Genomic DNA, 25,138 nt, shown 5'->3' with positions numbered 1-25,138 from the left:
CCTTCCTTGAGAGTTAAGATGGCGGACCGGCGGCGACGGAGACGGCGCGCCTCTCAGGACAGCGAGGAGGAGGACGAGTCCGCCTCGGGCTCCGAGAGCGGGAGATCTTTCTCGGCTAGCCGGAAGACCCGCGGAAGAGAACCAGAGCCGGTGGAATCGCCAGCGGAGCGCGTCGCAGCCAAAAGCGACGATGAGTCGGAGTGTGTAAGTGTGTGGCCATAAATCTGCTTTTATAATCAGGGGCGATCTGAGTCCGTGCGATGTGTTCTGTTTCACACGGATTCAACTCGGAGTTAGTGTCGTTTAAGAACGGGTTAAGACATAAAGCGAACGTAGACGGTTCATGCGATGCGGTGTTTTTATATCTAGCCATTGAGGTAAAATGTTAACAGTCGTTTATTCCTACCAGATAAACGTTACAGTTCCTCATGGATCTGTGGTTCTGCTTGACCGTAAATATGTGGTTGACCTCAAATGTTTTGTTGACCATCTTCTAACTTGGTGATTTTTCATCCTGATCATGGAGGGCCCCTGTCCTGCAGTTTTTGCATGTCTCCTTTTATGTTATACTCTTTATTTGGTTTACTTAGCTCACCAGTACTTTATAGTACTTAGTAGAGGCTGTTTTGAAATATTTGTGTTTCAGTAAAATAAAAACTAGTGAAATTAAATGTCTAGTGTCATTTGTAAGACTTCTAGGAAGAGAAGTGAGAAATATTGATCATTAAACATTAATACTTGGATGAAAATGTGTTGTGGCAGAAAACAGCAGATTAGCTGACGTATGTTATTCAAGATGTTTAGGGTAGGTATTGATAGGCAAGTGGATGATTTATGTGGGTTAGATCATTAATTTATAGGTTGAGCATAAATGTTTCTTAAGTGTGCTTGCTTGTCAGAATATCTGATACTGATCTCTATCTGTTTAGGTGAGTGAAGATGGCGTTGGTGAAGGTGAGTTTATTTTAAATAGTCTTTTTTTCCCTGTTTTTATTTGTGAGCTCGTCAAAAATGATGTCAATTAAATCTGCCCTTTAAAAGAACCCAAACGTATACTGTAGTCTAATGATTAATGAAATGCAGACGTTTTAGTGTACATGTGAATGTTTTGAAAAAATTGGGTATTGTTTATCATAGTGCCTTAAGATTTGTCAGTGGTTCAAGTGCAAGCACACATCACTGTAATTTATATAAAAAGACAGAATGGACCTCATTACAGTCAATGAGAAAACAACACATTTTAGTTTTCATTTTTAAAGCTTTAGTTGGTTAATTACCACAGTATATATCTAATTTGTTGGAGTACTGTTCAAATACTTACAATAGATAATAGATATACTCTTACTTAAGATGCCATCTTCTTCACGCAGAGTTAGGTCGATCTGCATTCTTTAAGTATGCTCGATTTGTATGGAATGAGCTTCAAGATATACTACATATGAAATCCATACCATCTATCGCTGTATTTAAAAAATATTTTAAAGACTGTCAATTTAAAACAGTCCACATGTTTTAACAATTGATTACGGTTTATGCTATTTTTGTGTGTGTGTCTGTGTTGTGAGATGTATGTATGTATTTATTATTATTTAAAAAAAATTTGTAAGTTTGTCCTATGCTGCCTGTCTTGACCAGGACTCCCTGGTAGAAGAGAGATTGTGTCTCAATGGGACATTCCTGGTTAAACAATTAAATAAACAAATGATATTTAATTTACATGCTAACAGGTTTAGTAGTTATGAATTACTAGTTTCATGTTGTTTGAACTCAAAATTGTGCACAGATTTGCTAAAATGGCTGATTTTTGTTCTTCAGCAGTGTTATCCGACTATGACAGCGCTGATCTGGAGGAGAATGGATCGCACACAGAGGCAAGTCTCTATGGCAACTCCATTTAGCGGTCTTGTTGCGAAATCAATCAGTTCTGTACAAGACAATGGTGTGATGAATCTGTATATGTCCAGACTGGGCTGTCAGACTGCTTGCTGGTGTGTAGAGAGAACAAAATGTCTTGGTTTGTGGCCGATCTGTTTTGCTCCGTCAAGTGCTGTAGTTTCTTTGTGGAAAATCTGAATGTGAGCATGTGTTTGTGGCCTAATTTAACCATTTCAGCTTGAAATTGATTATTCTAATAAATGGCATTATAAAAGATGCACACAGAGAGAGATGTTTGGCAAGGGAGTTTAATGTGGTTTTTGCTGAAATCGTGTCAGGAGTATTTTTGCTTGTCTCTTGTGGCGTTATGAGTACTGCCAATGCCGAGCCCCATGCTGTTAGTGCATCTGTAGTCCTCATCTAATTTTAGTATACATGGTATGACACCATCCACATTTTTTGCTGCTTTTCCTCCATGCAAGTAGCATTTTGATGATTGCAGGTCTCATTTTCAGGTAATTTAGGCATATTAGTGAGTGCTATGGTTCATTGGTTGTCATTTCACGGCACTGAATAAGGCTGTAGTTCTTTGCTTATCAGCTTCAGTCTTGGCTGATGATGTTTTACTTTGTTTGGTGTCCTAGCAACCCTTTCTTTGCCATCTTTACCATTCAGAGATATGTTAAGCAGACTTTAGTTTACTGTAGACAAGTATAGTCTGCTCTGACTATTGAAATGTTATGTTTAAAAGAGATTTTCACCCCAGGAATAGTTTTTGTTTTCATTTAAAGCTGATTGCGTTCAGAAATGTGTTACATGAGGACTAGGGCTACACATTGCTGGAAAAATATGCAATATAGTTGTTGAATGTTATAATTAGGGATGCTCCGAACAGGATTTTTGCAGCTGATGCCGAGTACCGATTCTTAGTCATGGGGATTTTCTGATACAGAGTACCGATTCTGATTCTTCAAGCTTTATTATGCCTAAAGCACATTTTCCCTCCAAGTATGATACTTTAGAGGAGATCTCTCCTTATGTAAGAGAATAAATGAAGGATGTTGCATATAATCCCTTAAAACGTCTCTTATTACCAATTAGTTTGGACATGTCATGGTCAGAAAATAATAAAACATGTTAAAAAATAGTTTAGAAATGATTAACAATGCAATTTAAAAACACTGCAAATGATAGAAGAGTTCACCATGTCTTAATGAAGAAAAAATATGGAGCGTAGGCTGTATTTGATGGATAAGAATTTAAAATGCACACCTATTAATACATTACTTTACTAAAAGGAAATAGGCCTGTAAACTACTGTTTATTGCTATAACTAAGCATATATTACAAAAAGTTATATTATTAAATGAGTAAAAACAATTTATTTCATTAATATTTCCAGCTAGTTTTATTGGTGAACTTATCAAACTTATCAAACACAGTTTTGATAAGTGATAAAGGCATAAATGCATGCAAGACCATTAAAATATTTTGCTCATTTCCAACTCTTAATAGCAGCTCAATGATCGCAGCTCCGGACAGTCTCACAGCAGCTCGATATGAGAGCAGGGATTTTCTATACTGCACTGTTCGTTTAACCTCACAAAAATAATGCTTAGAGCATCACTGTTCCCCTTGCGATCTGTTCATTGCTCTTTCAGTTTTGTCGCAATGATTTGCAGGGTATTTTCTTATTTGTGAGCGTCACTATGAATATGCAGTAGAATCGCAAAGCATCTGGGAGAGGCTATACAGTCGGATGAGACACTAGATAGCGGCGATCGCTCCGCTCTCATCTTAGCAGTTCAAAACACTGGACATAAGATGGTTGCACTTGCAACAGAGACCATCACTCACATGAGTCGTGCCAATTAACTGTTTACCTCTGCACGTGTTGTAGCACTGCTGATGAGCACACATGCATCTTGCTCTGTGTGTAAACTCGTAAACAAACACTTAAAAACGTTTCATCAGATTGGCGAGCACCGATCGAGTCATGAAATGTGATTATCGGCCGATACCGATCTCTGGCTGATCAATCGGAGCATCCCTAGTTATAATAACTAGCAATAACTGTATTTATTACGAAAACACATTTTACTGCACTGTCCTGCTTTTAATGATTCCAGAAGACTTTCATGAAATAAACTTTCTTAAGGACATTTTTAACGAAGTGACACCAGAAAAGGTTTTTATGTTAATACATGAAATATAATGCATGAAAATAAAATCTTATTTTATTTGTTTTAATTTGTTTGTTGATTTTTAATTGTATATTTATTATTGAAATGTTCCTGCCATGAAAATAGCCTTGGTTGCTGACATGGCATTAAATAAAAAAATACATTACTATATTTACTATACTATTACTACTGTGGTGGTCATGGAAGAGTGGAGAACATGAGACTGATTCCTGTGACGCTCCAGAGACCGACGAGACTTCGCTGAGGCCAGCTTCCAGCCTCCGCCACTGAGACTGCAGCTCTGAACAAGACGTTTGGCCAGCGGACGTTTGTCCAACTGAGCCTGGTTTCTCTCAAGGTTTTTTTTCTTCACTTCCGCCATTAGTGAAGTTTTTTTTTTTTCCCTCTCCGCTGTCGCCACTGGCTTGCATGGTTCGGGATCTATAGAGCTGCGCATCGTTGGATTTGCCCTTCAATATTTGGACTCTCAGTAGTGATTATTAAACCACACTGAACTGAGCTCAACTGAACTGAACTTAAACACTACAAACTGAACTACACTGTTCCTATTTACTGTGACCTTTTATGTGAAGCTGCTTTGACACAATCTACATTGTATAAGCACTATACAAATAAAGGTGAATTGAATTGAATTTATTACGATATAACATTTCCCTAGAAAAGTGCTATTAGCTATGTTTTTAAATAATTAATTTATTGAGTGATATTAAAATAAACGGGTCAAACACTTTTTTTAGATAAAAAAAAAAACTGTCAATGTACGAACATTTATTCTTTAAAACACTATAAATGAGTTGAACTTCAGCAGACATTCTGACTTTGATTAGCTGTTATCGTTTTCCTCTCGTTTCCCCATAAGCTTTTTTTTCAGCTCTGGGTTTACCTTTGGGCCACTCATTAGTAGGCATATGCCGGGATAAGATTCTGACGGTATGATAACCTTGGCTAAAAGTATCACAGTATTGTTTACTGCTGTAAAATAAGTTCATTTTAAATGTCTGGGTAAAAAAACTAAAACTTTTTTCCCCTTTTAAAAACAATATATTCTATTTTTTTTTAAAGATTTCTAATAGTTTGGAGCAGTAAACATGTCAGGCTAAATAACTCAAAAGATTAATTGACCTTTGTGTTTTTGAAACCAACGAAGACAGCAGATTTCTTCACAATTTAAAACAGCATCTTTGGATATTTTTCTGCTGAAGATACTGTTGTCCTAAAAAAACAAACAAATAAGTGTAAATACAAAAAAAAAGTCATACACATACCTTAAGAACGGTATTACAGAAAATTTAGCTGGTTTTAAAACCTTGACTTTTCCAAACCGCGGTATACCTTAAATTGTTATCATCCCATGTCTACTCATTGGTCCACCTTATCTGATTGGTCAAATTCAGATAAACAAGCAATTCATATAATAAATGTAATTGACGGTGTCTGCGGGGTCTTAAGTATTCAAAGTTGAGAAATGTATTTAGAGAAATTTAGGACCCTTAAAAAGTATTAAAGTCTTAAATGGTGAGTTGCAAGGTATCAAATATTGTATCATTTTTGATTATACAATGTATAGTTGTATGCTAGCATTTAATCTGCGAATAGTTGGATGCTACGTAGTTTATGAAATTAATAAAATCCTGCTAGATTTGAGACCACGCTGCTTTGTTTACTGCAGTAACCAAGGCAACACCATTATTTTCTGCTGTTCTATGGGCACTACCTGCTAAATTAGCATTTTTATTCAGTATATTAATAATGTTTTAGTTTAGGATTAGTTTCTTACAGTATATTTACTAAATACTGATTGTTATTTAATGTCGCCAATGTTAATGGTTAACCTAAAGGGGTGATAAGTTTTAAAATGTATGAATAGTCTCAAAAAAAGGTCTTAATGTGTGATAAATCAGAGAGTGAAATTTAACACATTTGCATTAATGATCATTAAAATATTCAATATATATATAAAATATTCAATGGCGTATTGTGCAGTCCTAATGAGGACCATTGCGCAATTTATAATTGTCCTTTTCTACTGTTGCTTGTCAGACTGAGCACATTCTCTGATTTTAGCCATGCCCAACTTGTGACGGGGAAGCTGAAAATTTGCTGTTAATTTACTCTGAGACTATCCAAAATGTTGGTGAATATATTTTTCCCCCTTTCAGCTTAAACCATGGCCTTTGATTTAAATGTGAGTTTTACCTCACAGTTGGTGACAGTGACACTGTTTTGTTAAGGGGAAAACCTTTTTTATGTTGTTTTTTTTTTCTGGCTTATATTTGCTGATATGTATTTGTTCAGCTACACTTTGTTTATTTTATTCAATCTGATGTCATTTGTCAATTGTTTTAGGGAGGAGAGGATGAGGAGGAGGGAGAACATTTCAGTGAAGAAGAGGCCTCACGTCCTGCTGCAGAATCGAAGCCTGTTGCAGATGCTCCAACAGAAGAGCTTGTTGAAGGAGAGGAGAGAGATGAAAGTGTGAAAGAAGTTAAAGCAGATGAGAAGGGCAATCTAGCCGGCGAGCGACAGAGTGGAGACGGCCAGGTAAGGAAGTACAGAACATTCAGTCTTTTGCTATGCTAAATTCCTGGCAGGATTCAGGTTCTATTTTTTTTGTGTGGAAGGAGTAAGGGTGTGCAATATTTATGTGATGATTATTGACATTATGGAATCTGACACCACACCATCCCAAATATTGACTGTGTGAAAGGCGATTAGAATTTAGTAGTTAGTAGCTCTTAAAATTAAAATTTTAAGCAGAATGATTCCTGTTTGGGTTTTTGTTTTGATGTTTGGACAACATGACACAATACAGATTAATACATTTCACAGAGCAATATAAAATTTGCTGTTCTGCTAACATGAAGTGGATATAGATACATTTATTATTCTTTAATAATTTTTGTCTTACTTTCGGACCAGGCTTTTATACTTGTGTCGTTCACTGTAGTGATATTCTTTAAAATGACAGGGGGCGGTTAAAAAAAACAACAACAACCGTAAAATCAGACTGATAAACAGAAGTGGGAAGTTTCCAGAACTACGTCATATCATTAATACCGTTCAAGATTTTTAAACAATTTTTTATTTTTATAATGATTATAAAGATTTTTATAACCTTTGAAGATTTATTTGTTTTTTTTTATCTGTCTTTAATGCATCCCTTGCTTCTGTTCATATCTCAGACAGTTCTACCCATTAAAGTTAAATATCAATGACAACATAACATGGGTTACTCTACATATATTTTTTTTATTATGGCAGGAATAAAAGTAAAAAAGTACACTTACTAAAAAATACTGACTTTTTATATTAAAAAATAAAAAAGAATCATATTCTATCCAGTTATCAAAGAAATAATTTACTTCATTTTAGTTTTGTAACTATGAAATGGTTATAAATTCAAAATTGTAATGTATACATAAGTGTAAAACTTATGAATGGTTTATTAAAACCAAATGGGTCTCCACTTTTGCAATGACCTTATTTTGGTGTTAACAAACTTATCCCTCAAGTTTTTTAAAACTTTTTTTTATTTTTTATTTCTGTTTCAATATTTTTTTAGGGAATTATTTTTTTTTTAGGGAATTATTTTGACAGGACAGTAGAGAGAATTGACAGGAAAGTGTGGGAAGCAGAGAGAGGGTAAGGATCGGCATAGGACCTCGAGGCGGTAATCGAACCCAGGTCGCCGCGAACACCGGGGTGCATGTGTCTGTGCACTTTCCACTATGCCATAGGCACCGACTTTTTCAAGCTTTTTAACAAACTCTTTTTCCATGGCTGTTGCAATTTCTAGCCAAGAATTATTGGTCATCATCATCCCTGATTACGCATTTATGCATCATATAGATGTCTGTGCAGTCGTACCTGTGTCAGACAAAATCTTTTCAATGTTTTTCATATTTAATTTAAACGAAACGTGCTGTGCGAACTGTTAGCTCGAGTCTCAAATTTCATGCACTCCGCCAGCCAAAATCATGTCGCGTGCACACAAAGCGAACTTCTGACGATGATGTCACATTCGCTGCATGCACTCAAGTGAACGCGTCAAGTATAAATCAGCCTTAAGATCTCAGCTGTCATAATGTTAGACTGAGTGACAAAGACATGCCAAACACTGACGAAAACTCACCCAGAGTTTGATGTCATCCATCCGGGACCCTTTTGCTATCTCGCGTTCTGAAATGAAACCTCACAGTAAACGTATAAAATCTGCAGTGGCAATTTTGCAGACAGCATGCCTCAATAATAAAACCAGGAAGAAAAAAGCTGATTTGACAATTCCTTGCCTTGGTTTTAAGTTTTTGTGCAACTTGCGACATCAGATTCGGTGCTCCTATTGGTTCTTGGTATGACGCTTGTCACGCTGCAGGACAGTGACCGAAATCTTCTGACACTGCCAGAAATTCATTGGAGGTATAAATCTGAACGCAACAGCCATTTAAGCGTCTGTCGGTGAACATGTCAAACCAACAAACAAAGATAACAAATTTTAGCCTAGCATTTCAGGAATCTTTTCTAGGATTTCCCAAATTTGTTTCAGATGACCAAATAGTTGCTAAAATTTCACAGGACTTTACTCTTTATTTTTCTTCATTGGTGTTACACTGCAACTGAGAGAATGCAAAAGATATGACCAAAAAGCAGTGCGTGTCTCATTTATTTGGGCTATTTTTAATAAACTATCAGGGTATCCGTGGGGTCTTAAAGTCCTAAAATGTCTTAAATCTCAAAGGATAAATTTTAGACCTTAAATCTACTGAAATGTTGTGTTGTAAGTCTTAAATCTTTTTTTAACAGGTCTACATTTTTCTTTGTTAATGTATAGCTACCCAATCTGGCCATTAACACTCATGTAATCACCAACAATCCCAATCTCAATTAAACTTTTAACTTATTTAAAAATAGCATTTAATTACTTTCCTTACAGTAACATGTTTAAAACCTCTCCATTCATTTACTACAAAGGATACTGACCTGACCTATGTTTTATTATTAGATTATTATTATTATTATTGTATTAAGTTATCACTTAAGTATTAATAATAATGATTTGATAGGTCAAGTGAAAATCTTTTCCAACTGGGATATTTAAAAAAATCCTTAGCATTTAGCCCTGTGTAAGTCTAAAATTTCATTCATAATGGTCTTAAATATCTTATTTAACTTTGTAATCCTGCAGAAACCCTGACTAAACTTGAATCCAAACTGAATAGTTAAAAACATGGTTATCTTCTGTAGTCTATATAGACTTTGAGCTGAAACCATTACCTCAACAAAGCTCCTGCTTGACACACAAGTGTTACTGCTGCTTCAAGTGTGAATGCACTAATCTGATAACATGCACACTGGGACAAATACACTGCTCATGATGTGAAACTGGCCTAAATATCATTTATTTATCCATGACAGACCAAACCGGTTAAAATGTCAACACAAAAACTGTGCAGTTTCTTATTAGTAAAATCCCAGTTTTCACACTCACACCCCATGTAAACCCTTAGCAAGTGTTTTAGCAGGAACATTTTGGCAAATAATTAAAACAGTCCTTTAACAGATTTAAAGACGCCACAGTCTGGACTGAGACTGTTAAATCACTCTGTGAGACTACTGGTGTTATTGATTGCAAATACTTTTCACTCAAATGTTTACAGGAAAGCACAGAGGACCCAGAAAATAAGGGCAGTAAAGGCCAGAAGCTGGACGATGATGAGGATAGAAAAAATCCAGCGTACATCCCTCGAAAAGGCCTTTTCTTCGAGCATGACGTGAGAGGCCAGGCAACTGAGGAGGAGAGGTGAGGGGGTTTTCTTTCAGGCACATATTCATATAATTAATATATGTAAATGATTTGAAGATAAGTTTCAAGTATTGCATCAGTACTGTGCTACACAATTCTCACATTGGTGTCTCCATTCTGTTTGTCCATTTGTCTTCAGGCCTAAAGGCAGAAACAGGAAGTTGTGGAAGGACGAAGGCCGATGGGAACATGACAAGTTCCGTGAAGAGGAGCAGGCACCAAAATCGCGTGATGAGCTTATTGCTTTTTACGGTTATGACATCCGCAATGGCACAGGGCCGAGTGACGGACGATCATATCGCTCCCGAAAACCCAGGTGAGCTCATGGTCATGTCATGTGTATAAAAGTTGTTGTGCTTAATGTTTGTTTGTCTTCTCTCTTCCTAATTATACTACTAAAATGATCAAAATAATGGTATTTCAAAATTGAATTCAAAGAAGAGACAAAACCAGGGAGACTTGCGGGTATCTTCAAAGCAGAATCCATTTATAAGAACTCGCCGTTGCTGTGGCGTTCATCAAAAGATCTCTACTAGTACAGCCAAGCACTCAGTTTTTAATACATTTTTTACAGACAGCCTAAACAAAGCATGCAAATGAAGTTCTGCAGCCAGCTAGGTAAACGGTATCAGCCCTTATCTCATATAATAACAAAGCATGCTGTGGTCATATGAAGTATTGGGGTCAGAACCTGTCATGCCACTTGACCAGCTTGAAAGTGTTACCTAGCCATTTGTTAGACAATAGACACAGATGTGTTTTGAACTGACAAATAAGAGACGTGAAACTGTATTTCACATATAGGTTCCCTCAGAACGCATTTTACAATGTAATTTATACATTTAAATAAATTCGTAATCTTTCAGGATGATGCTGATGTTATTTACATTTTTTAAATAAAATCCAAACTTTTTTTTTTACTTCATCAAAGACTAATTATACATTTTTAAAAATATATTTTGAAATGTAAATGTTTTCTTAAATGAAAACTGATTTTGATCAAATAAAGCATATTAAGAACTTTTTTTTTTTTTCGTAAGAATTCAACAAATTAAAATGTTTACTCATGTATTTTAAAATGGTTATAACATTGTTTATTGGACCTGATACTTTTGCCTTTTGCCTAGATGCATTGCTCGGCATACATGAGTACACCCCTCACAAATTTCTTTTAAATTCATATTTTTAATAGGAAGCTGTACTATATTATATTTGTGCATATACATTGGATTAGTCAGTACTGAAACCAAATCTGGAGCTTATCTAACAAAATAACTTACGATAACAGTCCAAAAATGAGTACACCCAAATTTATATGTTATAGAAAAATATTAAATACAAATTTAAAAAAGAGGGAAAAATCAAGGAAAGCAAATAAATTGGAAACATTTTGTAGGTTGTAATTTATTTTTGCAATATTCAGCTTGATTTGAATTCTTTCAATTTCTAAAGTTTGGTGACTAGAATATTATTTGAATAAATATATCTGTTTAATAAATCTGTTTTGTTTAAATGCACCAAAATACATTGCCTATATCAGGTGTTCCCAAACTTTTCAGCCTGCGACCCCAAAATAACAATGCTAGTGACACGCGACCCCCAATATTCTCTGAGGTGATTTATAAATGTGTATATACTTTGCACACAACGGCGCACACATACCAATAGGCCCAAGTCTATTCATTGTTAAACTTTGGAGAACGCCACTTGGAGACTATCCTCTGTTCAGTTGTGGCCTGTATTTATTTTTATTGTATGTGAGTGCCATAAAGGTTTCAGAAAGTTTAACCTGGTGCCATAGAATCAATTTGCTGCATCTGATGCTATTGCTGTGTCTTTTAATATAACAAAATCACCCCAGGGGTCACAAAAAAAAATATCTAAAGGCTTTTTATTGGCATGTTATTTTTTAATGTTTATTATTACCATGTTAACAATGTTACGATTAACTACGATTTTATTCTTTAGTAGGTTATGGATAAAATTTATGGTAATTCTAATAGTTTAATAAAATGAATTTGATTTTTGGAAATCGCCAAGAGACCCCCCTCATTGTCCCACGACCCCTCGGGTGGTCCGGATCCCCACTTTGGGAACCACTGGCCGATATTCACTGAGAATTGGATACAAATATTCATTTTCAAAATGGGGTGTACTCAATTATGCTGAGCACTGTATTTGCATTAGCCTATAAATAATTGATCATTTGCCTGTAATTTCTCCTTGTTTCATTCTAGACATGCTGGTTCACCCAGTCGAGAGCCCAGGCGCTATCGTGAAGGTGATAAATCTGTGCGTTCATCTTGGCAGGGCCCTCCACCTGGCCACCGCAATGCCCCTCAGTCTGTTACTGTACAGTCAGGTCAACCCCTTGCTCCTCTTTCAGCACCTAAACCATCCGGCCGGCCCTTGACTCAGCCTCCCCAGCGCAGCTTCCAGGGCAGTCGAGCCCCATCGGCTCCTCATCGGACAGAAGGCAGAGGACCCCCGAAGCCCAGTTTAGATGGAGCACCACCTCGGGGCCCACGGTCTCAGCCTGTGGAGGGTGAGAGGGGCCCGAGGCTAAGGGGCCGTGGCTCTCATACAGTGCATGCTGACCGTAGCCCATCCTTGGTGGTGGAGGACATCTGCAGTGAGGAGGAAGAGGAGGAGGGTGAGATTCCTACAGCCACAACTACATACACAGCTCACCACTACAAGAGTGAAAAAGAACGGGTTCCTTCACCACGCAAACAAGATTCGGGCATGGTGATGGAGGGGGGCAACGCAGCAGGTCAGGTGCGAGAGTTATCACCACCTCAAGAAAGGCAGGTGGAGAAGAAATCTTACTCGCGTGCACGGAGGGCAACGCGGACTCGGCCGTCTGATTTGAGTAAGCAGGCATCTTTAGATGACTCCTCGTCTACCGTCCAACAAGCCCCAGTGGTGGCAAAGAGTGAGTCTTGGCAGGAGCAGAGCGAGGCAGGAACACAAAGTGGATTAACGGGACTCGACCAGGATCTGGCTCGCCTCAGCCTGACGGGGCAGAACTGGGCCCAGAATCCACCATCTTACCTGCAGGCGGAAATGAGAGGTAATCATTACTTTGTTCAAAAGTGACCGTATAGACCACAGGTGTCAATCTCTGCAGATATCTTTAATACTAATTAAACACACACGATCAAATTAATTGAGTCCTTTAGGGTTGTTTTAAACCTACAGGTAAGTGTGTGGAAACTAAAATCTGCAGCCCTTTAGGAACTGAATTTGACACCACATGTATAGACTTTTGTTGTCGGACATCGGGGAAAAATAGAAAAGTCATGGAGAGGCCTTGAAAATTTTGGGAAAAACAAATAAGCCCTCAGTTTTGAAGTCATGGAAATTTGTTTCGATATGTCTACTTGAGTACTTTTAAAATGATAATATTAGTTAAATTTGAAATGGACTAGTGCATGCTGTTTCTTCATGAGATATGGGGTAAAAACGCAACTCGCTCTTTCAGCTACGCCTCTCTTAACTCTCATTCATCATAATTTAAGCTACATTTTCTGTGTTGTGTCCAGAAACCATGACTAATAACGACAGCAGTAAGATTCTGTTGGTGTGAAAAGCTAATTTGTACTTTTTTTTTTTTTTTTTGGCCAACATTTCTAAAATATTCAGACAGACAGCAGTCTAGCAGCTAGCTTTTCATGTGGCAAATGCATTTATGTAGACCTACTTCAGGACGGTCACCTCATTTTTAGATTTTTATGTATTGAAGCAGAATATGTAAATGATCTATATATGTAACCTTTAGAAATAGCTGGCTTTTTGTTTACTTAACATAAATTTTACAAGAGAAAATATTTGTCAATGACACTTTCCCTCAGCAGAAATCACTTTGGGTTATTTGCTGTATATACATAACTTATAAGAAAATGTCTTACAAAACAATGCCAAATCCATCGTTTTTCTAAAATGATTCTCACATCAGTGTTATAGCTAACAGTGCTGCATGAGTGAGTGGAGGTATCTAGCAGATTGTACTAGTGGAAGTAATTATAGCTGATGTAAAGTAGTGAGGTGATGCCATTTGTTAATCATATTAATAATATCAGCATAAAGCAGTTAACCTATGGATTTAAACACTATTAATTAAAAAAAAAACTTTAAATGACACTAAAATTGCTAGTCAGATTTAAGTAAACAATACTTTGTATTTTGTTTTGCCTAGTGTGAAGAATTTCTTTAAGAAAATAGTTACTTCTATTATATATCCTCCTTCCATTGTTTATGTATGAGTAAAATTTAGTGTGTTTTTTTTAATGTAATGAGGTATGATGTAATGACATGTTTTATTTGTTATTTTTAATGAATTGCTGCATTTTTACAAGTCATTTAGTTCTATAATTTTTTTAAAAGTAATTTTTCTGTCATCATTATTTAAATTCTGATTTTTGTGTATAAATGATGTTAAAGGGTAATGGGTAACTAACCCTAGATGTTTCTTTCTATCCTTGGCCAAGCAGTACAGCACACAAATTGATGTTGTGCAATATGTTTCCCAATGAAGGGTTGCGGCTTGAAGGGCATCCGCTGCATAAAACATATGCTACATAAGTTGGCGGTTCATTCCGCTGTGGCAACCCCAGATTAATAAAGGGACTAAGCTGAAAAGAAAATGAATGAATGAATGAATGAATACATACTATATATGCATGTCATGTAGTTTTGATGTGCTGTTATTTGTGCGTTGAATGTGCATTTAAAAATGTATGAATTAGGGTATCTGCGGGGTCTTAATGTCTTAAATCTCAAAAGTAAATTTTAGGCCTTAAAGTCTTTAATCTACTGAAATAGTGTTGTAGGTCTTAAATCTCTTTTTAACAGGTCTTAATTTTCCTTTGTTCCTGTGTATATAGGTTCCTAATCTGACCATTAGCACTCATATAATCACCAACAATCCATCTCAATAAACCTTTTTATTTAAAAAATGTCATTTTTAACTCCATTTACCATGATGTTTTAGCTACTTACAGTAACATTTGTTTTAAAGTTCTCAATTTATTTACTGCTGAGGATACCGACCTGACCTATAATCTTAAATTATTGTTATTGTATTATTAAATGTATTAAATTATAATAATTTTTTCATAGAGCAAGTGAAAATCTTTTCTAACTAGGGTATTTGAAAAAAATCCTTAGCTTTTAGCTCTGTATAAGTCTAAATTTGTCTTCATAATGGTCTTAAAAAGGTTTTAAAAGTCTTGAATTTAACTTGAAACCTGAACACACACTGATACATTTACCACATATGTAGATGTTACATGAAATATTAGGTCATTTACCTAAAAAACCCCCAGAAGATTAAAAATAGGGATTTATATTTAAGAGATGCTGTTCTTCTAAGCTTTGTATTCGTCCTGAGCAAGTTCTGTGATCTTTGTGTTCCATTAAAAAAGCAACACAGCTGTTTTCAACGATGACAATAGTATAAAATGTTTCTTCAGCATCAAATTAGCATATTTAAATATTTCAGATGGATGGTGTGACACTGTAGACTTCAGTAATGATGTTTTTCTGTATGTTGGCAAAAGAGTTATTCATGTAAAATGTAATATTAAGATTTTGTTTCTTTCGAATGATCAATGTTTCAAAGTGAGTGAGAGATCAGTTTACGTATCGCTAAAACAAAAATTGCAATAATATCATGGATTTATAGATGATGCTCGTCCCTGTTCATAATTATTAAATCTGACTTTTACTTTTTAATGTATCTGCATTTTTATTACTTTTTAAATTTCTAGATTTTTGCAGTGGCCTTTAAATAACCTAATTGCTAAAGTCATCACCATGTTTGATTGCAGACATGCTGGTTAATCCAGATTTATCCTGATCCTTTTTATTTTAAAATGTTATCAAATCACTCATCTTAAATTTGATTTTAAATGTTGCATCTTTCTCTGTAACAGGCATCCGCGGCTCTATGCACATGGCAGGAGCACCTCCACAATATGGAAACATGGAAGATATGGTGAGTCAGCTGGTCCAGAACTAACTGCCTAGAAAAAAAAATTACAAATCTAAACAAAAAAAAAAAAAATCATGATGGCAACTCATTTCATTCTTGTTATCAGGGTGTTGGCGGTGGCCGGGCTAAGCGGTATTCATCGCAGCGCCAGAGGCCTGTTCCTGAACCTGCACCCATGCATATAGGAGTCATGGAGGGCCATTATTATGAACCCAGTGAGTGCCATACTGCTTCTGGCCCACAGAGGGCAATTTTAAGTTAAATGGGTCACGAGTGTGTGTCCTAAATTCACCAATTAAAAATATAAACCTAGAGTTACTTTAGTTCTTTAATTTTATTCACTTCAAATTTAATTAATTTATGCAACAATAACTTTTTTTTTTAATGCAGTGACTTTCCAGGGACCAATCTACACGCATGGGGAGAGCCCAGCAGCCCTGCCCCCTCAAGGCATGCTTGTCCAGCCTGAGATGCATCTGCCACACCCCACGCACCCGGGACACCCAGGTGAGACATGACTGAGCTGCTTAAATAAAGGAAAATTTACCATTTTTCTGTTTCCAAATTCATGTTGTTAGGAATTATTCAATTATATTTTCATTTGTCACAACTCCAATGGATCGATGGTTATTTGTAGAGGTGTAAACCTACACCGGTCTCATGGTTGGGTTATGATAATCATGCCATCCTTTCAGTTTAATTCGATATCTCGGTGCATTGACGATGCTTTCCAAACACAATTTAATATTTTACTTCACAGGCGCTGATCACCGATGAGTGACACTGATAAACTGCAGCTGCGCAGTGTTGCCAGATTGGGCGGTTTTGGATAGTGGAGTTTTTGGAGTTTTTCAGCTACATCTGGCAACACTGCAGCAGCGATCACTGCTGATCCTTGATCGATGCGGTGGAGAAAGCTTGCGCACTCGTATCTGTATCCAGAATTATCGCTGTAACAGGCGAGAGGAGAGAAAGTCACACAGCGGTCAAATGGGCCACAGTGAGAGAGAGAAATAAAGCTTGCTTTCATTATCCCAATCGCAGTGAAATAGGAGCTTCTACTCTAAGTGTCAGTGAACGACTATCCAGCAAACACACACGCAGTGAAATTGTGCACCGTTTCTGTGTTTTTAATTAGTTGGAGCGCTGTAAATACTCACGCTCGCCTCCCTCGCCATAGTAAGCTGCAGCGACATAGCAAATATGAGATAAATGACGTCCGTACATAATAACCGGTTATGATTATTACTGAACCGATACTGAATTTTCGGCGTCTGCATCGCAGTGCACCGAAGAAACAAGTAATTTTGACACCCCAAGTTATTTGAGTTACTTTTGACCTTTTATCAGCTTTAAGTCTGGTCATCTGGTCAAATCTAATAAAGCAGCAGGTTCTGAAATACTGAGATCAGGCCTTGTGGCATCAAAAACCATACTGTGTTCAGTTAGGGATGGGCGATTTGACCTAAAATCAAAATCTTGATTAATTGAACCCTTTAACTCGATTATGATTAATGAATTATTATTTTATTTAAGTTTTTTGCCTTCATAATTCACGGTTTTGTACAGTAAAAATGCCATATTACAAGTGAGAGATTTCTGAATGAAGGGTGCATTACTTTTATTTTAAAATAATTGAAGGAAACGAACCATCTATGTTTATTAATTGAACATCAACGTTGAACAGCTGAAATTAAACAAACATTGCCTAAAGTCAACAGTCAAAATAAATGACTTGCACATTTGTATACAAAACGAATAATTTTCAATGTTTTTCATATTAAAAGTAGAGAAGCCAAATCTCTTCTAAATAAAATAACTCTTCTATATCCTATATATGATATTTTAAACAGTGCTTTCCACCATCTTCTGTAAACAGATATTTTATTTTAATTAATCATTTGAATGTAATGGAAAATATGCAGTCGCAAGGCGTCTATAGCGAAACTTCCAACCATCGTCAATATTGTGCAAAGTAAGGCTCAAGAATAGGTCTGTCATCCTTCTTGACCCGAGATCCAGATGTGGCTGCGGAAGTATAAATCAGGCTTAACATGGTGGGCTCACATGACTCCACACACAGTAGGGAAAGTAATAAAAAAAATTTCACCTGGAAAATTTTAAACGATTATAGGTTCTGAATGTCGATTTCGATTACTTTTTGATGAATTGTCCAGCCCTATGTTCAGTTCATTAAAAAAAATTCTCCATTGAGATGCTGTGTTTGAACTTAACTTTGTACATAGGCATTTAGACATGGTCAGTTACGACTATATGATTGTTCACAACCATTAGACTGTTGTACCTAAGCACATGTCCATTAATAGTACATACTGAGGAAAAGGATCTGTGCTAGCTTAGTTTGCTATTATCACTTGAATCACTCCAATGAATTAATTGTCATTTATGTACAGTTGCTCATTTGTGTTGATTTTAATGCCACAAAAGGCTTATGTAATTAAATAATGTAACTTTAATATTTTGTTTTTTATAGGTCTGCACCCGCACCAGTCAGGAGGTCCTTTGCCCAATCCAGCTCTTTACGCTGCACCACCTGTTTCTCTGTCACCTGGTCAACCACCTCCACAGCAGCTGTTACCTCCACCCTTCTACCCCCCACCAGGAGTCATGACATTTGGGAACACCAACTACCCGTACCCCGCTGGAGCTACTCTACCACCAATGTACCCCAACCCCCAGGTGAGCCTGTTTAACTTGTAAATGAGTGTTTTTTGCCTCGGATTTTTAGCAAGTCAACATGCTTGACTCCTGTATGTTTCTCTCCAGGCGCAGTCACAGGTTTATGGTGGTGTGACGTACTACGACACGGTGCAGCAGCAGGCTCAGCCCAAACGCTCCCCTCCCCGACGTTCCTCTAATCCTGTTACAGTCAGACCTCCTCCTCCTGAGGTAACCACACCATACACACCAACACAATTCACTACATTTAGCTAGGAAAGCTCAGTCAGGGGCTGTAAAAATTCTCTGATTGAGATGTGCAAAATATTGGTATAATATTGGTTGCTTGTATATAAGCACTTATTCTGAAATGCTTCGGGTGCCTCCACTGTAGTCCTGAAGTTCTTTCTGGGAATGTCCTAAGTTTCCATCCATAGAGGTTAAAGTCAAGTTGAGTTGTATTGGTTGACTCTTGTCATGTCCAAGAGATGATGTTTAACATGTATATGAAGAGTTTAGATGCAAAAACTCTGCTGTTTGATATTTTCTTCTAAAATTAGTATTTTTCCCTGACTCTTGTGTGTAGGCTCAGTAATTTTACTTTTAAAGTGACAAGTTATTTTCAATGCCTTTAAAGTAGAATAACTGAACATTTAACTTAGAAAACTGAGAACAATGCTCATTTTAGGAGAATTTCAGACAGCATTTTAGAGGTTTTTGCGTCTGAACCCTTCATATTACACTACACATGGCTGTATAAGCCCTGTATTTTTGCTTCCACACAAAAAGGGGCATTTACAGCATGGTATAATAAATAATCCATTATGCATTTTGAGCTAAATCTTCACACACACATTCTGAGGATTTCTGAAGTGAGCGTATATGTAATAATTATAATTATGACAATGCTATTAAAGACAAGCTTAATGGCTGTTTCAGCAGTAATAGTTACAAGTGCTCAAAAGTGATTAAAAAATAAAACAGTGGAGGATTAAGTATATCCCTAAATCTGATCAAATGTTAGACAATGCCTTGTTATAATTATAAAAAAAACCTTAATAAAAAAGAAATATATACTGTGAATTTAATATAAAAGATCCTTTTTTGAACATAACGAATATCAGAGGTCAGGACGAGATGTTTTTTTTAAACCGTGCAGAAGTTTACAATGTTCAATACGGAGCTGGACATACTGTGTCGGCACAACCATTGCAAGAGGGAAGTGTTTGAAGCATTAGAACAGTATTTGTAAAGTAAACTCACACAGTAACACTACAAACATCACTGCACAAAGGGAAGATATTGATAGGTTGTGAATCTGTCCAACATAAAATTGAGTTTTCTTTTCATTTACTTTCTGCATAAAGAGCAGTTCCTTTTGCTCTTTACTCCAGTGCTGTGATCGAACAGACACAGCAGAATGCAACATCGTTTATACTTTAGCTCATTGCATTTTCTAAATGAAGTACTTTAGTGCAAAACTTGTCCACTCGTTTATAATAATGCGTACAAATAGGGCTGGGCGATTACAGTAAAAAAAAAAAAAAAGTTATTACGATATCATGTTTCACATCATTCGACAATTATTGAGTATTGTTTTAACAATCCATTTAGGAATTAGTTTTTTTACTACTTTTAATTTACCAACATTACTAAGGCAAATCGTTTTAAGTCAAAAACAAAAGTCAAAATTTAAACTCTTTATAATAAAATAAACAAGTGTTAAATGGACTCTTAAACTTGATTAAATAAAATGTTACAAAGTATGTGCAATGGTGAAGTGTAAATGCTGAAAAACCAAAACTTTAAGGTGGGAATAATAATGATACAGTAAACCTCAAACTCTGTAAACAACTCAAATTATAATTAAATCTGAGCTTTTAGGTAAACTAACCATCATTATTCAAAGAAACATTGCAACTTAACAAATTGTGAAGTTGAATGCTTACATTACCCCTATGCTTAAAAGTATTCCAGAAGGGGTGCTAGTGACTGGGATGCACAAGAAACCAAAAAACCACTCTGGTGATATTCTTGCATCCTTCTTGAAAAATTTTTTTTTATACCTACAATCTTCTCACTGCTGCTTGTGACTGCACTCATTTTCGCGTGTTATTTTGACCTGTGATGCCGATGATGCAACTCAACACGAGTCTGTTCACATGTTGCATTTAAAAGCATGTGAAAAGCATGAGCGCATGTTTTCCTTCATCTTTATGCTGTGTTTGTCTGAGGTAATTAGTCTGCTGTTATTACAAAAATGTGTTTATTCCATACAATATTTGAAGCAGATTTGTTAGTTCTACTTGCATGAATTGTGGTGTGCTTGCGGCATTCTAGAAAGTTCAGACTTTTTTTTTTTTTTTTTTTTTTAATAAACTAGGTGCGCCTGGAAAATGTGCACATTCCCGCCACTTGCACACCATTTGCACGTCGCTTCTTATTTGCGCCCCAAGTTACGAGCTTCCATTGGAAATGACAAACTTACACCCTAAGCTTATTGGCTTTCCTACCAAGGTGCTCGCTCAAAGCCACATATTAATAAAACTATATCGCTTTTTTATCGTTTGACAATGGTGTTTTGTCAATAAATACCGAGACAGAATTTATCGCCAATCCCCAAGGTACAAATCATCTTGGTTGTGTTGAATGTCATAACTGAACAAGATCTACATTAAGAATGGTGAATTAATTTAGAACAATTGATAGGTGCAGCAGAGTGAAGCACTGACATGAGCTTGAATTTATTATACTTACCTGTTTCAGAGCATTTGGAATAAAGTGCTTAAACTGTATGTTTTCTTGTTTTTTTTCTTGAGCTTGTCAACATCACAGAGTAGTACATGTGTAGTACTGGATTTGGATTTTTCTTGTCTGGTCAATACCCTATCCAGCAAAACATGCAGTATTTAATTTGATATCTGATCTGAGTATTGGATCAGTGCATCCCTACCATGGCTGTTTGAATACATTTTCAGTACACATTTTGAAAGTGATCGTCACATATGGTTTCAGCTACCCCTGGAAGTGGTCAAGAGTGGACAAACTCAAAACCCATTTACACCTGTATTTACCGTCATTCACTTGTGATTGGATTTAGGGCTTTGCAATATATAGTTTCAGCATCAATGTTGCAATGTGTGCATCTGCAATCACAACACACAGATATGCAATGTTGAGTTGACTTTGCAGTGTAATTTTTACATTTACATATACAAAACCATAATGCCTGCACTGTTTATTTCACTGTTATCTTTGCTTTATTGCATTTATCTATGCTTGTAGTTTATTACATTTTCTGCATGATTCACTCCCCTACAGAATCATCCCATTCAATCAAAATTAATACATTCATTCGGTAACACTTTAGGGAAAAATTCTCACTATTAAAGGTGCTGTATGTAAGTTTTTGACTCTTATAAAGCATAAAAATACCATAATATGTTTGCAGATATTTCAGAAACATAACAAGTGAACAATCTTGTTTCTCTGAGAAACGATGCTGAATTGTTTTTTCAAATATTCTATTTTGAAAACTAGAATGGCTATCTTTGTTTTGGTCTTTTAACCAGCTCAATGCCTGTTTAGCCAATTATATATTCAATTATATTTAATGAATTTTATATTTCATTATATTTCACCCTGGTTGCCTTGGTAGAAAACTGTATTTCATTCAAAAAGGCTCTGAAAGCATGCATCCGTGACCGAAATGCAACTTCTGGTGGACAGTAACAGTCCTGAAATGAGATGCAGATTCAGTTCCACATGGTTATTAATTAGCAAATGATATAAATATTATAAACGTAAACATTAGGTGAGCAGGTTACGTTGTAACCCCGTGTCCTAACAACACGCTACGTGACGAGATGCGCAGTGATAAGCAATTTGGCTGTTTGCACCAGACGAAACACGACTGAAATTTAAATGCAGCCATTCAGAAATGCAGAATATGCACCCACTCACGAAATGGTAAAGTTTATAATCTATTAAATGCATATTAACCCTCTTTAACATTATTAAATGCACATGCTGATTCACTCATATGTGTTTAGTTTTAAAGTTCAATTTCAAATGGTTTACTGTATTTTCAAGATTTGAGGTGAACTATCTGCTGCTGCATTCAGTTATATGGCAAAAAATGGCATGTAAAACAGCATTCAAACTCGCGTTATTAGCATTTACCACTTAATGAAGTACATGAGGTGTACCTGAGGTGATCGTTGTCAGTTTTCTGTTGTTCACCTGTGAGAAATAGAAGCCGTTTCCAATATATCAATTCGAGGAGTTTGTTAGGACAAAAACTCCTTTTAATATGGAAAATATTTCTTCTATTGGATGCCGTTGCTTTTATTTAGAACACCGTTTAAATCTTGCTCCTGTCCTCAATCTGGCAACCTGCGGTTGTTTATTTTGATCCAGGAGTGCAATACCTAGTTCAACCACTCGGTATCAAACTTGCATATTGCACCTTTAACTAGTTGCTCATCAGTATGCATGGTATTGAGGTTTTCTTATTAGTACTTCTAAAGCACATGTTCTGTATGATTTTATTTTACATCCCTAATTCTACCCAATACCTAAAACTACCTTAACTATTAATAAGAAGCAAATTAGGAGTTTATTGAAGCCAAAATGGTTTGCTAAGAGCAAGAACTGAACCTTAAAATAAAGTGTGACCAAATATTCTTTCCAAGTATATTAAAATAAGTCGCAATATATATCACAGAAAAACTAAATATCGCAATGTCCGATTTTTCCAATATAGTCCATAATTGGATCGATAAACTCTTAAAAGGGTAGTTTATCTAAAACTGAAAATTCTGTCATTTTCTTATCCTTCGATTTGGTCAAACAATTTGAGTTTCTTTCTTCTGTTGAACACTTAAAATATATATTTTAAAGAAACCACTGACTTCTGTACTATTTGTCTTTTTCTGCTATGGAAGTCTGTGGTACAGATTTTTAACTTTTCAAGATGTCTAACAGAACGGAAAGAATTTAAAGTTTGGAACCACTTGAGGGTTAAAAAATGTCAGGTGAACTATCCCTTTAATACTAGGTGTCGAACAAATAATATCTTTTTTTGAACAAATAGTTAGCCCGATTACATTTATGTTCACAGATATGATTATATTAACAGCTGTTTTGTGGTTTGACCTCTTTCCACCATCAGGACCAGAGCAGAAAGGCCGCGGAGGAGATCCGCTCGTAGCTGACAGGAGACTGGGAGGCCATGTGTCAGGACCAGCACCTCTTTTGTACAAATCCATTCACAATTTAGTTTGAATATTTTTTAATAGTTATTTTTGATGTTTTTAGCTCGTCTAGGTTCACCGTCTTCATCCAAATATTTTGATCTCAGATTGATCCTATTTGGTGCATTTCCATTAATAACCAGCAAAGTGTTTTACCATTAACAGCTGCTCAGCTAGAAGTAAAATCTGCAGTCCTAAACGGCAAGAATCTCTCATTTTCGTTAACCATTTCATCTCTCTACGAGCATAATAATTGAAACTGTAAGAGACTGCTGGACCTTTGAATCCTTAGGTTTAGTTTTAAATGACCCGTTGCAGCACTACGACAAACTTGAGCATGTGAAAAGACGGACAGAAAAGAACAAACAGTCTTTGAAGGAAAAGACAGCCGTTGAACATGTTAATAACCTTCAAATGCACAAATTGAAGACTTTTTGGGTCAAATTCTAGCACGTTAAGATTGCTGTATTTCTTTTTCTGACTGCTTAACCTGCCGTGATGGTGCTTGTCCCGCTTTTAGCTGGGGCTGAACCCTCAAAACCTCCTCTTTCTCCGTCTGTCCCTTGTATCTTTTGACATTGTACTGTGTTAAATTCAATACTGTAATACTATCGAAGCGTTAACCTTGCCAGATACTGACCTACTTGACAGTGTGACTTGCTTGATTAGCTTTTTTTTGTTGTTAAGTGTACATATTAAAGTATATTGAAGCCAGTGGTTTAATGAAAAATACTAAAACTAGTCATTTACGAATTACTGTCAGTATGAACAAAGTCTGCTAGGAAACCTGGCCTAGGCCTCTGTTTAAATTTAAATTTCTGAAGATGATTTGCAATTATTCCTTATACATTTTTATAAATATATATATATATATAAATAGTTATGGTTGCATTTGTTTTCTTTCAGGCACACTGTACAGGCATGCATGGTTTTCTAGATATATTTCTTTGTGAAAGCAACTGTAGATGGCGACTTTGGCTGTGAGCTGTTATTCTTTGCCCCATTGTGGGAGTGCTATGGATGCATCTTTTTCAATCGTTCCCTTTATAATTATTTCAGAGGAAAAGAGAAGTCTAACAGTATAATTGAGATATTGTCGTCCCCAGCGTTGTTGAGACATGGATCATAAAGACTATTAGAAGATGTTGTATTACTTTCTATGCCTTAAAAGAGTACATTGGTTTGACATATCTGTTTTTGTTTGATTAGACCTGACTACACTGTGAGGGCTTGTATGTTTCATAGATGTTTGAATAATATTAAAAGTGTTTCATTTTTGTTTTGTGGAGCAATGTCAGGAGATGAAATTAAACAACAACTGAATATAACA

At 36.1% G+C, this 25,138-nt stretch overlaps 1 protein-coding gene across 1 annotated transcript; it reads left to right on the top strand.

Annotated features, from left to right (window-relative positions):
• On the top strand, positions 1–25,138 carry casc3 (casc3 exon junction complex subunit). The gene is made up of 13 exons (XM_056453377.1): positions 1–204; positions 930–954; positions 1,816–1,871; positions 6,426–6,620; positions 9,734–9,876; positions 10,019–10,195; positions 12,117–12,952; positions 15,816–15,877; positions 15,981–16,089; positions 16,265–16,381; positions 18,369–18,574; positions 18,662–18,784; positions 23,727–25,138. The coding sequence occupies exons 1-13, from the start codon at positions 19–21 to the stop codon at positions 23,763–23,765; spliced, it is 2,274 nt and encodes a 757-aa protein (XP_056309352.1). The 5' UTR covers positions 1–18; the 3' UTR covers positions 23,766–25,138.

Source organism: Danio aesculapii, chromosome 3 (assembly GCF_903798145.1).
Source record: "Danio aesculapii chromosome 3, fDanAes4.1, whole genome shotgun sequence".
NCBI lineage: Eukaryota > Metazoa > Chordata > Actinopteri > Cypriniformes > Danionidae > Danio > Danio aesculapii.
The sequence above is the reverse complement of the archived record's forward strand: the minus strand, read 5'-3'. Positions and strand labels throughout refer to the sequence as shown.